Here is a 14,128-nt window from a genome sequence, read left to right on the forward strand (position 1 = left end):
TTTACAAGGTCTGTTTCTGTGTCCAGTTTTCTCCTTGCAGGCTTTTTAGACAGGACCTCGCAATTTTGTCAGGTCCTCTCCTTTAAAAAAGGGGGGGGCACTGTCATTGGGTCTGCTATTAGGCAGGAAGTATTTTCTTAATACAAGCCTATTCAGGTGCTATTCTAAGCTCATGATCTTAGACGGTGACCACTTACATTATTTTCATTACATGAACTTAGAGGACCTTACTTATGTTCAGGGTAGAATTCTCCTAGTTTTCAACGTTTCTATTTAAGTCTTTAATAGCATAAGAATGATGTTTATTTCTCTGTTACTATTTCACCGGGTGACACGGGACCCCGATCCAGAAAAAGGATTTTGACAAAGGAAAAATCTATTTCTGGAGAGGCCCGATGTCACCCGTGACCCACCCCTGTTTTTCATTCTCTCCCTCCCTTGATAAACTTCATTCTAGTGAGGTGGGTGCTAACATGGAATGCGGCTAGTGTTGCCTTGTATACAGTCCTGTGAGTAGTGCATGGGCTTGTATCGGCACCTCTCTCGTTGGGACTTTTGACATTGGGAATCTCTATAGGATAAGGTTCCGTGTTTTTGTAGTTCACCCTTTTCCATACTCCGACTCCATCTAGTGGAGCTCGCTCTGGGGGTAATAACTCCAGCATTTCATTTAGCTTTCTCTGGTATCTAGCAAGCGGAATTACCTAGAAATAAGTGCTGAATGGACTATTTCACCGGGTGACACGGGCCCCTCTCCAGAAATAGATTTTTCCTTTGTCAAAATCCTTTTTCTGGATCGGGGTCCCGTGTCACCCGGTGAAATAGTCCATTCAGCACTTATTTCTAGGTAATTCCGTTGCTAGATACCAGAGAAAGCTAAATGAAATGCTGGAGTTACTACCCCAGAGAAGCTCCACTAGATGGAGTGTGTATGGAAAAGGGTGAACTACAAAACACAGAACCTTATCCTATAGAGATTCCCAATGTCAAAAGTCCTAACCAGAGAGGTGCCGATACAAGCCCATGCACTACTCAAGGACTGTATACAAGGCAACACTAGCCACATTCCATTTTAGCACGTTTTTTCGTTCACACGTAATTTCGTTGTGATCCTTATTTTGTGCTCTATTTTGGATTTTTTTTGGCATCCTCGCAAGGTTCTTCTTCAATTACTTGAGTACCAGTGTTTTGTTGTTTTTAGGCGATTTGAGGCTTCTTATTTTCCTTTAGTTTAATAATTAAAGGAATTTATAACGCCTGTCTCGATCTCCTCTCACGCTGATCTCTTGACCTCTCTTGGTCTTGGCTCGGCATATTTGTTTTGTGTTTTTATTTGTATCCCTTTTTATTTGGGATGTTTTACCATTAATGATCCCTATCTTTAGTGGGTTTGATTAATTTTTGTTTGTTCTCGTTAATTCGGTAGGTTTCATATAAACCTATCGGTTCTCCGCCTCTTGTGGCTTATTAATAGTTAATCTTTCGGTGTTTGGGCTCTCTCCGGGCGAGATTCTCGGTGGATCGGTAGGTTTCATATACGCCTATCGATTTCCTCCGCCAAACTCCGTTTCCGGGCGAGATTCTCGGTAAATTGGTAGGTTTCATATACACCTATCGGTTTTTCCTTCGCCAAACTCCGTCTTATATAAATTATTGATAGTTGTTCCTCCGGTGTCTGGGGTTCCAATTTTTCCCCCTCCTGGAGGCCGGCCGCAAGTCTCGTAACTCTTCGCTTCAAGTTAATTGGTTACGGAGAGTTTTCTGAAGACGTTATGCCTTCTGTCTCGTTCTCGGACCTGTGAACATCGTCCCGGAGCGATAAGTAGGTAATAAGGGAATAATTGAGACAAGCCTTTTCCGCTTAGCTCGGAATTAGGTGAGGCAAACTTTTCCTTTAGGGGATTCGTTACCTTCTCATCCCTTTTTCGACGGTTCGTGGTCTACCGTCCCTAAGGTGAAGTCAGTAAAAAAAAAAAAAAAAAAAAAAAGACCACCCTTTTTTAAACCAAGAAGACCGCTCCGGGGCCCCTCAGGACGTCTCGGATCTCTAATCCGGTGCCATCTCGAGTTTGGCCTCGTCTTCTGGAAAGGGACACGGCCCAAGCAAAGCAAGGCGGTTACCCCCTCCTTCCTTTGTTGAAAACTCTTTTACAGGTCTCCTTATAAGGAGCTCGTTATGAGGGTCATTGTCAACCTATTAACTAACTATCTACGTCATGGTCCATGCCTTCCCTTTCCCAGGAGCTTAAATCCCAAGAGATTAATCTCAAGACTCATTGTCAATGGATCACCTGTTAAGTCCTGCTCCGTTCTGGAATTCTATCGTTCCGGACATCTCCACCTCTTTTCCCCTCCAGTCTGGGGAATCTTGGTGCCTTCCCTTTATGCTTCCCAGCATGAAGGCACCCTCCTGTCGTCGGGGTGTGGGCACACGGAGGTTGGTGGAAGGGCATTTCTTCCCTTCCGGTCTGGTATCCTCTTATCCGGGTTTTACCAGACTGTCAGAACGAGCATGGCATCTGTCTGGCAGGATCCATAAGTGAGCCCTCAGCTAGGGGCTGGACACATCGTCTCCCTGAGGACTCTAACGGAGTGGCAGGCGGAGAATTCCAAGTTCACGCCAGCTGTGGGGTCTTACCGTGCTCTCTTGAGAGCCCTGTTTCTTACCCCCCTTGTGCTCCGAATGTAGCCCCTCTTATCAACAGGCTTGTTTTGAAAATGTATCGCTGAGGCATTTCCGGAGACAGATATCACAGATACATTCACAGTGAATCTTCTAACCCTGGACTACGCTTCTAATTTATTCAGCGTACAGCTCCTAAGCTTCGGAGTCAATTTTCGGAAGCTGAAACAGGTGTAAGTCAGGCTTGCCCGTTCCGCCTTGAGCTGAAAAATCTTATGAACGGTTTCACCTGGAGAATTAATCTTTTCCCAGGTGGGCGTTGTTACGCCCATCTGGGGCTACTATTGTTACCCAGAGCCTCCGTTCTCATGGGTGTCTACCCTACGAGCAGAAACGGTCTGATCTTGCTGGGACCTGCCCTAAGTCCGGCAAGAAGTTCATGTAGTTCAAGAGCCCCCCTGCTCAGGCAGTGGTGCAGGCTCTTCAGGTCTCTGCCCCTAGACAGCCGTCAGCTCTCACTCCCAGCCTCCACCTCGATGTGTGCGGGTTCAGCCAACACATCAGCCCCTTGTAACGCCCCCGTGTGTCTCTGCCTCCCCCACGGGAAAGAGATAGCAATGCCCGCCGGGGTTTTCTTTGCTTCATACGAAAACCTAAGGAAAAATTTTCACTAGACATTTGGCAAGAGGCTCTGACCCTCGGGGTTATCATAGGAGCAGGGATGCATCCTACTCCTCTCCGAGAAATTGGGAAGGCTTTTGGCTTCACGGGAGGCAATCAAGCCTCCTCCCTGTAGTATTTCTCATATGGGTGGGAGGCTGTACCATTTTGGGGCCACTGGAACTTCAGTTCCTGGGCCCAGAGTATAGTTATCAGGGCCCGGGGTGGAGCTGGACTGTTGTTCCCAATCAGGTTCAATCAGCCTCCGGCCAGAGTTCTGGGGTCTTTGCGAATGGCCTGTCAGGCTTTTTCAGTCTGCCAAGGAAGTTCCCTTCCACTGGAAAATTTTTCCGGGCGTGTCCCGTTTGTTTTCCTTATTCATGCGGCAAGTCTCGGTTGCTTACAGTCTTGTGGGTTCGGATCCTACTGCGCCCGTGGAGCCGTAACCACCTCTATAGACCTTTCCGACGCTTCCTTTCACATCTTGGTTGCAGAAAGGTCCTATCCCTTCTTGGGATCCAGACTCGGGGAGCAGGCGCGCCCCTTCAGGTTCATGCCCTCCTCAATGCGGCTCCAGAGTCTTCGCCAGTTTGAACAATACCGTAGTTCAACAGCTCCGGTATTAGGAGGCTATGCTAGCTGCATATCTAGTTGCCTGGCTCATTTGGGCACCCAGCGTCGGGAATTGCCTGAGGGCGCCGGTCATTATAATCGGTTTCTAGTCTTTGGGCTTCTAAGTAACCAGGAAGGAATCCCACCTGATTCAGGAGGGTAGCCTTCCGTAGTTATGAATCCAGTGGAAGTGGAAAGAGATAGCAAGGGCATCTTATCATTTCATCATCTCAAGCATACCTCTCCCCGTGCCCAAGAAAAGGTCCTGGTTTTCTCCAGTTTGCTTCAGTGACGGTTCTCCTTCTGAAGTCAAAGCTGGAGTTATGAGACAGGGGTATGGTGGAGTCAGGGGACGTGTCTCCTTGATTCCTCCTACTTGAATAGTGGCCTCCGGCCTTGCACAACTGTCAAGTGCTTACCAGTCAGTTCCTCTCCAGCTTTCCTCCGGCCTCAGTATTCCACACCGTCACCTCTCTGGCGGGTGAGGTGGTTATTTTTGGCCCAATGGAGTACATGGTACTTAGTCGGTCACGTTCCGATAGTTCCATATCAACGCTTTGGAGGGCGGTGACAGTCTTCCTGTCCTTGGAAACTCCCCCCCCAAGAGGTTTCCTTTTAGGCTGGTTCTGAACAAAACAGCAATAGTGCGCTGCGTAAACAGGTGGTTTTGGACTCGAATTGCATCGTTCAGGTTATGGTTCATTCTTCTCCATAACCAACAGACGCAGGTGCCTCTGTCTACCACCCTTCTCGTAGGGGTCCAAAAGGTCACTGCTTTTTCCCTATCCAGGGCCTCCCCCCTGGTGTCGGAATAGTCCTTAGGCGGAGCATCATTCAGGTAGTCTTGTGACCTTTTCCTGGGCCTGGAAGTAGGTCTGTTTGCAACCCAATTCAGCCACAAACTATCAAGCTGTCCCGTCTGGTATAAACTCAGCCTGCGTCAGCCCCCTCAAACTCTGATGTCCTGGCTTTGTGGTCTTTGTGAATCTTACAGTTGAGGAGGAAACTGATATTGGTCCTGTTATTACTGTTTTCCTGAAATCAGTTAAGGGATCCTACTCTACTGCAGTATGATTCTGCAGTTAAGTAACTAGCACTCTTCACATAGTTTTGAAGCTATAGTACTGATGCGACCGCATTGGCCTCGAGGAAAGTGTTTTGTTGGAACCAGACTCACAGGCCCTTAACTTTCATCCCTAAGGTCTGTGTTCGTCTAAGAACAGTACTCCGTCCACATTCGGTTTCCTGGTCTTTGAGTAATGTATCGGAGTTAGCTTTGTAACCAACAATCACCTTGTTCTTATCTTTCCTTGTTAAGGAAGTCCCAAAAATTTTTAATCAGCTTAGCTTCTAGTGTTAGTTTTCCTGTACTGTCTGCCCTGTCTGGCGGAACCAATCAGTTTGGTTTCCCCTCTTCAGGGTAGTGTTGTGAATTCCTCACCCTAACTTTCTATCTATCTACATTGAAGGTCCTCATTTTCGGTGGTCACCTTGGAAAGTACTCCCCCTTTTACAAGGTCTGTTTCTGTGTCCAGTTTTCTCCTTGCAGGCTTTTAGACAGGACCTCGCAATTTTGTCAGGTCCTCTCCTTTAAAAAAGGGGGCACTGTCATTGGGTCTGCTATTAGGCAGGAAGTATTTTCTTAATACAAGCCTATTCAGGTGCTATTCTAAGCTCATGATCTTAGACGGTGACCACTTACATTATTTTCATTACATGAACTTAGAGGACCTTACTTATGTTCAGGGTAGAATTCTCCTAGTTTTCAACGTTTCTATTTAAGTCTTTAATAGCATAAGAATGATGTTTATTTCTCTGTTACTATTTCACGGGTGACACGGGACCCCGATCCAGAAAAAGGATTTTGACAAAGGAAAAATCTATTTCTGGAGAGGGGCCCGTGTCACCTGGTGACCCACCCCTGTTTTTCATTCTCTCCCTCCTTGATAAACTTCATTCTAGTGAAGTGGGTGCTAACATGGAATGCGGCTAGTGTTGCCTTGTATACAGTCCCATGAGTAGTGCATGGGCTTGTATCGGCACCTCTCTCGTTGGGATTTTTGACATTGGGAATCTCTATAGGATAAGGTTCCGTGTTTTTGTAGTTCACCCTTTTCCATACACGACTCCATCTAGTGGAGCTCGCTCTGGGGGTAGTAACTCCAGCATTTCATTTAGCTTTCTCTGGTATCTAGCAACGGAATTACCTAGAAATAAGTGCTGAATGGACTATTTCACCGGGTGACACGGGCCCCTCTCCAGAAATAGATTTTTCCTTTGTCAAAATCCTTTTATTATTATTATTATTATTATTATTATTATTATTATTATTATTATTATTTAATCTTATTAATATTTGAAAATTATTACTTATTGTTAGGTAAAAAAATTTATTATTCATGTACCAAAAAAATTCTCTCATCTCAGTAAAAGAGAGAGAGAGAAATTATTACTTTTATCATTAAATGTTATTTAATTTACGCATAAAAGCTTGACAACTTATAAATTACATAAAAAATTAAACATAAACACTTTTGCAGGGTTTCTCAGTATTCGCAAATGTTTGTGTGTCTGTGAAAAACTTGTGTATGACAGTTAGTTAGGTTCTAGTGAAAAGTTCACGTGTCCGAATTCGCGCAACTCGAATCGCACAAGTTTGGGGTATTACTGTATATACATTCCACAGAAAAATGTGTGAATAGGTGAAGCCACGAATCTGGAACCTCGAATAGGTGGGAGTCCACTGTAGATTGTAGATAAAAAGAACATTGACAGCAGAGCTGTCGTCCTAGACTGTTTCCAGGAATTTATTGAGGTGCCGTGAAAATGTTTCGTTGACTACAGAAGTCATCATCCAACATTCTTCTAGATTTTCATCATGACTTGGGAGAGAACAAAGCAGAGTGCTGAACTGGCATGATGTCCTCACCACTTGAACATTGGGGAAAGTTGACACTTCAGTATATGAATGCAATGAATGTCTTTTCCCTGATGGACATCACACCATCATGACTTAAGGTATCTTGACACCATAGGGACTGAAGAGAAGTACTGTGGTTAGGCATTCTAAACTACTGCAGTCATTTCTCCTTTTTCATAGTAGGTATTTCCTTATTCATTGTCACAAAGCAAACTCCTAATTGATCAACCCTGAAAGCTGCCAAGTTTTCCAGGCTGTCTTAGGAGGTGACCCTACACTGGAACAATTAGGGTTGAAGAGATTAAAGGCAAAGCTTTGGTCATACCCTTCTTCCCTTAATTTTTTCCAGTTTTCTTGATGTATCTTGTCCCCTCATAGTTGCTGAGTTTCTCTTGCTTCTTCCCCTGGGTATAGTGTATCCTCCTGTGCAGTACTATTATTATTATTTAGAAGATGAACCTTATTCTTATGGAACAAGCCCACAGGGGCCATTTACTTGAAATTCAAGCTTCCAAAGAATATGGTGTTCGTTCGAAAGAAGTAATAGAAGGCAAAGGGAAATACAGAAAGAGGAAGTCAGTTATTAGAAAAATCCATGTGCTATTTTAACTGGACTCCAGCAGGCGCTAGAGAAATTCCCCTACGTTAAGACCGCAGGTTTGTTATGAAAAATACAAATTGATTAAAAATTTGACTTTTTTTCATTTTTAAGAAGTGGATGTCCTCTTTATGTATCCCATTTTACCTCATCTTACTTCTTCCTAATGAACACCATATTCTTTGGAAGCTTGAATTTCAAGTTAATGGCCCCTGTAGGCTTATTCTGTATAAATGGGTTTCATCTTCTAAATAATAATAATAATAATAGTCAACAACTGTAAATACAGTATAAAATTTCCTCCAATAATAGAACCACTTCCTTCCTGGATTGTGCATAAGGGGCAGACTTGTATACTCTGAAATATTTGTCTAAAAACTCTTCATATACCCCAGAACCTATAAGCAACTTGCAGTGGAACATATAAGATGTAAAGGTTCACACTTTGCAGTATACACTGAGCGTCCAAATCTTCATCAGGCATGGGATTTGCAGCCATATCTCCCAACAAAACATTAATTTTTTTTGCCTAACAGTGCTTCTGATTTCATGTCAGAATTATGTGGAGAAGGGTCAGTCTTTAAAAGGATGAAAGATATGCTGTCATCAAAATTTCTGATGTCCAGCAACTGTGGAAACCCTTTGAAAGTGTAGTAAAAACAATACCCCTGTACAGTACATCAAATAAAATTTTCATTTCTTCCAAGTATATGAAGGTGGTAAATATGTAGAAATATATTTGATTCCTGTCATTTTGGCTTTGAAAGAAATAAAGCCAATAAAGTGGCCAAAACTGCAACAACTCTGATAAGATTACATGCAAATATTTTTAGTAATTACAGTACATATCTTATTTAAAATGGCAGAATATATGAAATAACAAACCTGTTAGAAACAAATGATAAAAGATTAACCCCAATGTTTGAATATGGAATTCATATAAAAAGGAATGAGTCAAGTAATTTTGGCTCGTCTTAGAATTAGTTACACTTATTTGACCCATGGATATTTGATCCAGTCTATCTTTGTACAGAATGTAAAGTACCACTAACAGTTGAACATTTTAGAATGTCAAATTTTGGAAACAGATTAAAGAAATTTGATCAGAATCTCCATCATATTCAGTTATATTCAGTTTTAAAATTTTTAAAAGCTGTAATTTAATAGATTAGAAAGCCTAAACTTTGTTATTAACAAAGACAAATCTGGGCCAGCCCTGTGAGAGATAAATAATTAGCTCAGTTACAGGCCACTTTTAAAAGGTCTTGTAGAGTCTCACACATCCAAATCGAGACTTTCCCTTTTGTTAAGTATGAATATGAAGGACCATGAGTACTTATGTGGCCTAAGGTTTTGTCAAACAAAAACTCAATTTTAGAATCAAAAACTTTTTGTATAGTTTAATCCATTATTTTAATTTTGAGGCTGATGATCTCTAATAGAATTGAAGATTTATAATTTACAAATTAAGGGTTTGGAAGATTTGAAAGTGCAAGAAATAAAGGTGGGCTGAATGTGCTTCAACTTAGTTTTTGCCCAGCAAATGCCATCTTCACAAATTTAAGAAACCCTTTGTTTTCCTTGTCATAATTGAATACAGTATTACCGTTTTCCAGTAATAAATGCATGTCATTTATACTACTGTATTTATGTAGAATAGTGTTACTGTATACTGTACTTGCTTCTCCATCAAATTGTGAATCTTTCAGAATTGATGTATGTGCTAAGGTGGCATCAGAAACTGGGAAGACTATCATTCACTCATCAGAAAACTGTGATGTTATTGCTGGGCAAGGTACTATTGCTTTGGAATTTTTGGAAGAGGTAAGTTTTCACACTAATGTGGATTAGCAACCTTTTTTTGTAGAGCACTGCTGAAAAGTAATGCAACATGACTTTTTTTTATATATCATCCAATATCTCAGATGTACATTGCCAAGCAGTATAAAAGGTGGTTTTATATACAGTATGTAACTTACCAAGTATTACATAGCTATTAGTTTTTACTTTAACGGCAGCTTTAGAATTGAAATTTGCGGTAGCGCTCCTTTGTTTTGGTGCAAGTAAGCCCCACCCACTTCCTGGTACAGGTACAACATAGCTGAAGAACTCAGCTTGTTTCTGCCACGTAATGACCATACATCAGTTGTTCAGCAGCTTTGTTTTGAAGTTCAGGAGTTTTCACCTGGATGGTTTTGATTGTTTTCGAAGGATTTGGTGAAGTATTCTTTGATTTAGTAGCCTCTGCATTATATTTTCATAGCTTAGGTAAGCTTAGCTTATTTTTTGAGATTTTTTGACTTAGTATGTCAGACTCGAGTGTGACTAGTAACTAGTATTGCAGTAAGTTAACGTGTATTGGTATTCAGTATGTTGTCATTTCCGAGGACAAGTGTGTTTTCCTGACGTGATGTGCAAAGAATGTAGGGACTGGGACAAAGTAAAATGGAGAATTTTGACCAGCCATTTAGATAAGTTAGAGAAGGCTAGCCATAGAAAGGCGGCTGCTAGAGCCGAAGCTAGAGCATCAGTGTCCTCTACTCCGAAACCGGTCCTTTTGACACCTGTGACCTATCGTTCACTCCTTCCTACGACTCCATTACCTGGCTCCCTTCCCTCTGAACCTAGTGCCATTGCCACTCTCAAAGCCTAGATAGATAAAAAATTTGATGCATTAGTGAATGCAATCGCTCAGATAGGAGCTTCTGTTAGAGTCCTTTTAGATTAGTGCAAGTGTCGGTGCAAGTGCTAGTGCTAGTGTTGTGTCAGTGGAGGGGGTGGCTGCTCATCCCACCAATGCTCAAGGATGGAGGTCCCTGTCAAACTCCCCTGCACCTGGGATGAGGCAAACCGTAAGTCCAAGGGAGGTCAGTGGGCTTTGCCCACGAGTAGTTGCTCCCTCAACCGAACCTGTTGCCACTTTCCAGGTTTCGGTAGTCAAGCGCTGGAAAGATGTACCAGTGGACCACACCTTATCCTCCAATGGTTCTGATTCTGAGCCCAAAGGACGCGGATGCTGGTTTCAGGATTCCTCCAGGCCTTTGAAGAGGCACATCTTGGATGAACAGCCATCGATTCCTCGTAAGCACCAAAAGGATCAAGAACCCTCATGAAGCCATTGTGACTATAGAGAGCTCCAGTTGGATACTGAGCTCCCAGTGGCTCGTAAGCGCTCATTGGCTCAAGCACCAATTGGCTCATAAGCTTACAAAGAGATCGACTTCTCACGTGGGATCAGAGCTCCCAGGGGCTCATAAGCATGCATTAGGATCAGTATGCGCAGTGGCTCCCGAGATCCCATTGGCTTCCAGCTCTTGTCCACTGTTGGATTACATGTCTGAGGGTTCTTCTCTCCCTATTTCAGCTGGTCAACCTGTTTCGGCACCTTCTGTTAAACAAGCTTCGAAGACTATCCTCTTCTCCTAACGCTGAGCACCCGAAGGTGACCCTAGTATCGGCTCCTCAAGATCCTTCATTGCTCCCCATCCATCAGCAATTGGATAATATCTTGGAGGTTATGAAGAAACCTTTGTCTTCTCCTCAGAAACTGGAGGAACTGCAACAGGACTTTGCGCTGTCTGCTATTTCGTCAGCAGAAGAGGAACCTGAGCAAGAACAGCCCTCATCTCCATACACATCCCTGTTAAACTTTCTGTTCTGCTTTCCATCATACTTTTCCACCAGAGCAACTTCTTTTCCTGAATCGTCATTCACGTTATGGCAACCAGCAGGCTCTACTAAACTCCCGAAAATGGCTCTCTCGATTTCCTCCAAGAAAGTGTTGTCAGGTATTGACGCCTGGTTTTCTGAGAAGAGAGAGTTGGGCAAAGCAATATTTTGTTCTCCTCCTTTCCGCCTGTTGAAGAGGAAGTATGTGACCGGGGAAGCACCCTCCTTGGGAGTTTCTGCCTCCTCCCAAGGAGGCTTCTCCAGCCTCATTGATAATGCTCGTGAATCGGCCTTCGACGCGGCGAAGATTGTTTTCTTCCTCTGAGCTTGACCGCTTGGTTGAAGACACCTACAAAGTATTCAAAATCTTCAGTTTCATCGACTGGACAGTGGGTGCTTTAACGAAGAAAATTGAGGATTGTTCTTTACAGGACAATTTCGCTGCAGACTGGCTCGGGGTTCTTCCATGCACCAATAAGGTGATTAGAGTTGGGGCACAAGCATTAGCTGCTCTCTTTTCTACAGGCATGTTGAAGAAAAGAGAAATGCAATGCTCATTCACAACCAAGGGAGTGACTCCATCCCAAAGATCTTCTCTTCTTTTCGCCCCGTCGGACAAAAGCAGCCTTTTCCCTTTAGTGACGGTGGAACAAGTAGCTATAGAGCTTCAGAAGAAGGCTACACACAATCTTCTAGCTCAGTCAACCAAACGACTGAAGGATTCGAGCCGTGCCCCTTCTGTCTGGTTTAATCCTCGTCCATTCTCTTCCCTTCAGCCATGGCCCTTTCGAGGTAGCAGGGGAAGAGCTCCCTCTCGACCAAGCGCGAACCCTAGATCTGTTTGTCTGGTTGCAAAGAAATCATCCTCTAGACCAACCTCTAGCAAGTAAGACTCCCAGTGGGCACCAGATTCCTACATTTTTGGAAACGGTGGGAAGCCAGGTCAGTAGAGCCATGGGTACTTTTAAGTACTCAGAGAAGGATATTCGATCCCCTTCAAGGAGAGACCTCCTTTGACGTCTTTTCCCATCGCCTTAAAGGCGTACTCAGAAGGCTCGGAGAGGTTTTCAGCCCTACTGAAGTTGAAGCCCTTCTCCAGAAAAGAGCAATAGATGAAGTAGAAGACTTATCATCGGAGGGGTTTTACAACTGTCTTTTTGTAGTCCCTGAGGCATCAGGGGGTTGGAGACCGGTCCTGGATGTAAGCGCTCTGAACTTCTTCATTCAAACGACTAAGTTTAAGATGCAGACGAACAACTCAGTTCTTGCTGCAATGCATCAAGGAGACTGGATGGTCTCCATAGACATGTGAGACGCTTACTTTCATATCCAAGCACACCGGGATTCCAGGAAATTCCTGAGATTTTTATTCCGGGACAAGGTTTTCCAATTTCGGGCTCTGTGCTTCGGGTTGTCCATAGCCCCTCAAGTCTTCACCAGAGTACTCGTCCCTCTATCACAGTGGCTTCACCTGATGGGTTTGAAAGTATGCCTATATCTGGACGACTGGCTCCTACGATCATCATCCCAGAAGAAATGTACAGAGGACCTTCTCAAAACTCTGCAGTTAACCCAGGATTTAGGCATTTTAATCAATCAAGAAAAGTTCCAACTAGTCGCTTCTCAATCAGTAGTCTATTTGGGATTGAGGATAGACTCTCGGACTTTCCAGGCTTTTCTGTCAGACGAGAGATTGCAGTCGTGCACCAAAAGATCTGACACTTTCTGAATCTGCAGTTCTGCTCTGCCAACGATTGGATGAGCTTTCTAGGAACCCTCTCCTCCATCGAGATGTTCATACTGTTGGGGAGACTGCATGTGAGACCTTTACAGTTCTTCCTAAAGGCCAGTTAGAGCAGGAAGACTTCCGGATTCCTTTGTACTCTCCATCACTCAGGAAATAAAGGAGAATCTTCAGTGGTGGCTCGAAGAAGGAAAGTTTCTCATAGGAATGTCTCTATTTTGTCCGAGCCCGAGCCTAACATTCTCCGACGCATCGTATCTGGGTTGGGGAGCAATTCTAGGACGTTTGGAAGTTTCAGGAACTTGGTCTCGATAAGAGAAGAAGCTTCATATAAACCTGAAAGAGTTTAAGGCGGTTCACCTGACGCTTCAACATTTTGCTGCAGTGACTTGCGACACCGTGGTCGTGGTACATTACGACAACACAACTGCTTTAGCATATTTCTGGAACCAGGGAGGCACACACTCCTTTTCGCTGTGCGAAGTAACCAGAGATCTTCTATGGGGTCACAACAACACAGATCCTCACCCGCTTTGTTCAAGGCAAGTCAAACATATTAACGGACGAGTTGAGCCGTTGCAAACAGGTCTTACCCGTGGAATGGTCGCTGAATCCATAGGTGTGCACTGACCTTGGGAAACGGTGGGGAAAACTGTGGGTAGACTTGTTTGCAACGTCCAGGAATCAGCACCTCCCTCCATATTGCTCTCCAGGACTGGTCGGATCTGGAGGTGTACACCTTTCCTCGGTTCAGTTTAGTGAGGGAAGTAATAAACAAGTTCAGGATTTCTCATCACATGCTGATGATTCTGGTGGCCCCCTTTTGGCCTCAAAAGGAATGGTTTCCGGACCTTCTGGAACTTCTATCGGACTTTCTATGGCTCCTTCCACAGAGGAAAGATCTGCTCAGACAACCTCATTTCAACTGGTTTCATCAAGGATTGTCCACTCTTGCTCTGACAGGCTTCAGACTGTCAGGAAGCTTGTCAGAGTGAAAGGGTTTTCAAGAGAGGTTGCAAATGCTATTGTGAGATATAGACGCGAATCTTCTTCGAAGATCTACCAAGCTAAGTGGGCAGTATTTTGCAGATGGTGTAAGGAACGTAACATTTCTTCTTCTACCTCTATAGCCCAACTAGCTGAACTTTGATTCTACCTGAGATCTTCCCAGGGCCTATCAACGTCTATGATCAAGGGCTACAGATCCATGCTGAACTCAGTGTTCAAGCAATGAGGCTTGGACATTTCTCTAACCCAGATATTTCAGACTTGGTTAAATCCTTTGACACCACGAAACAGAAA

At 43.8% G+C, this 14,128-nt stretch overlaps 1 protein-coding gene across 4 annotated transcripts in view; it reads left to right on the forward strand.

The window, feature by feature from the left end:
* LOC136837009 (uncharacterized) overlaps window positions 1-14,128 on the forward strand; it is a 67,121-nt gene that overhangs the window by 38,137 nt on the left and 14,856 nt on the right. For all 4 annotated transcript variants that reach the window (XM_067101541.1, XM_067101542.1, XM_067101543.1 and 1 more), the window contains one exon: window positions 9,123-9,237. In XM_067101541.1, the coding sequence (XP_066957642.1) occupies window positions 9,123-9,237 (115 nt within the window). The remainder of the gene's footprint in view (window positions 1-9,122; window positions 9,238-14,128) is intronic.

Source organism: Macrobrachium rosenbergii, chromosome 57, assembly GCF_040412425.1.
Source record: "Macrobrachium rosenbergii isolate ZJJX-2024 chromosome 57, ASM4041242v1, whole genome shotgun sequence".
NCBI lineage: Eukaryota > Metazoa > Arthropoda > Malacostraca > Decapoda > Palaemonidae > Macrobrachium > Macrobrachium rosenbergii.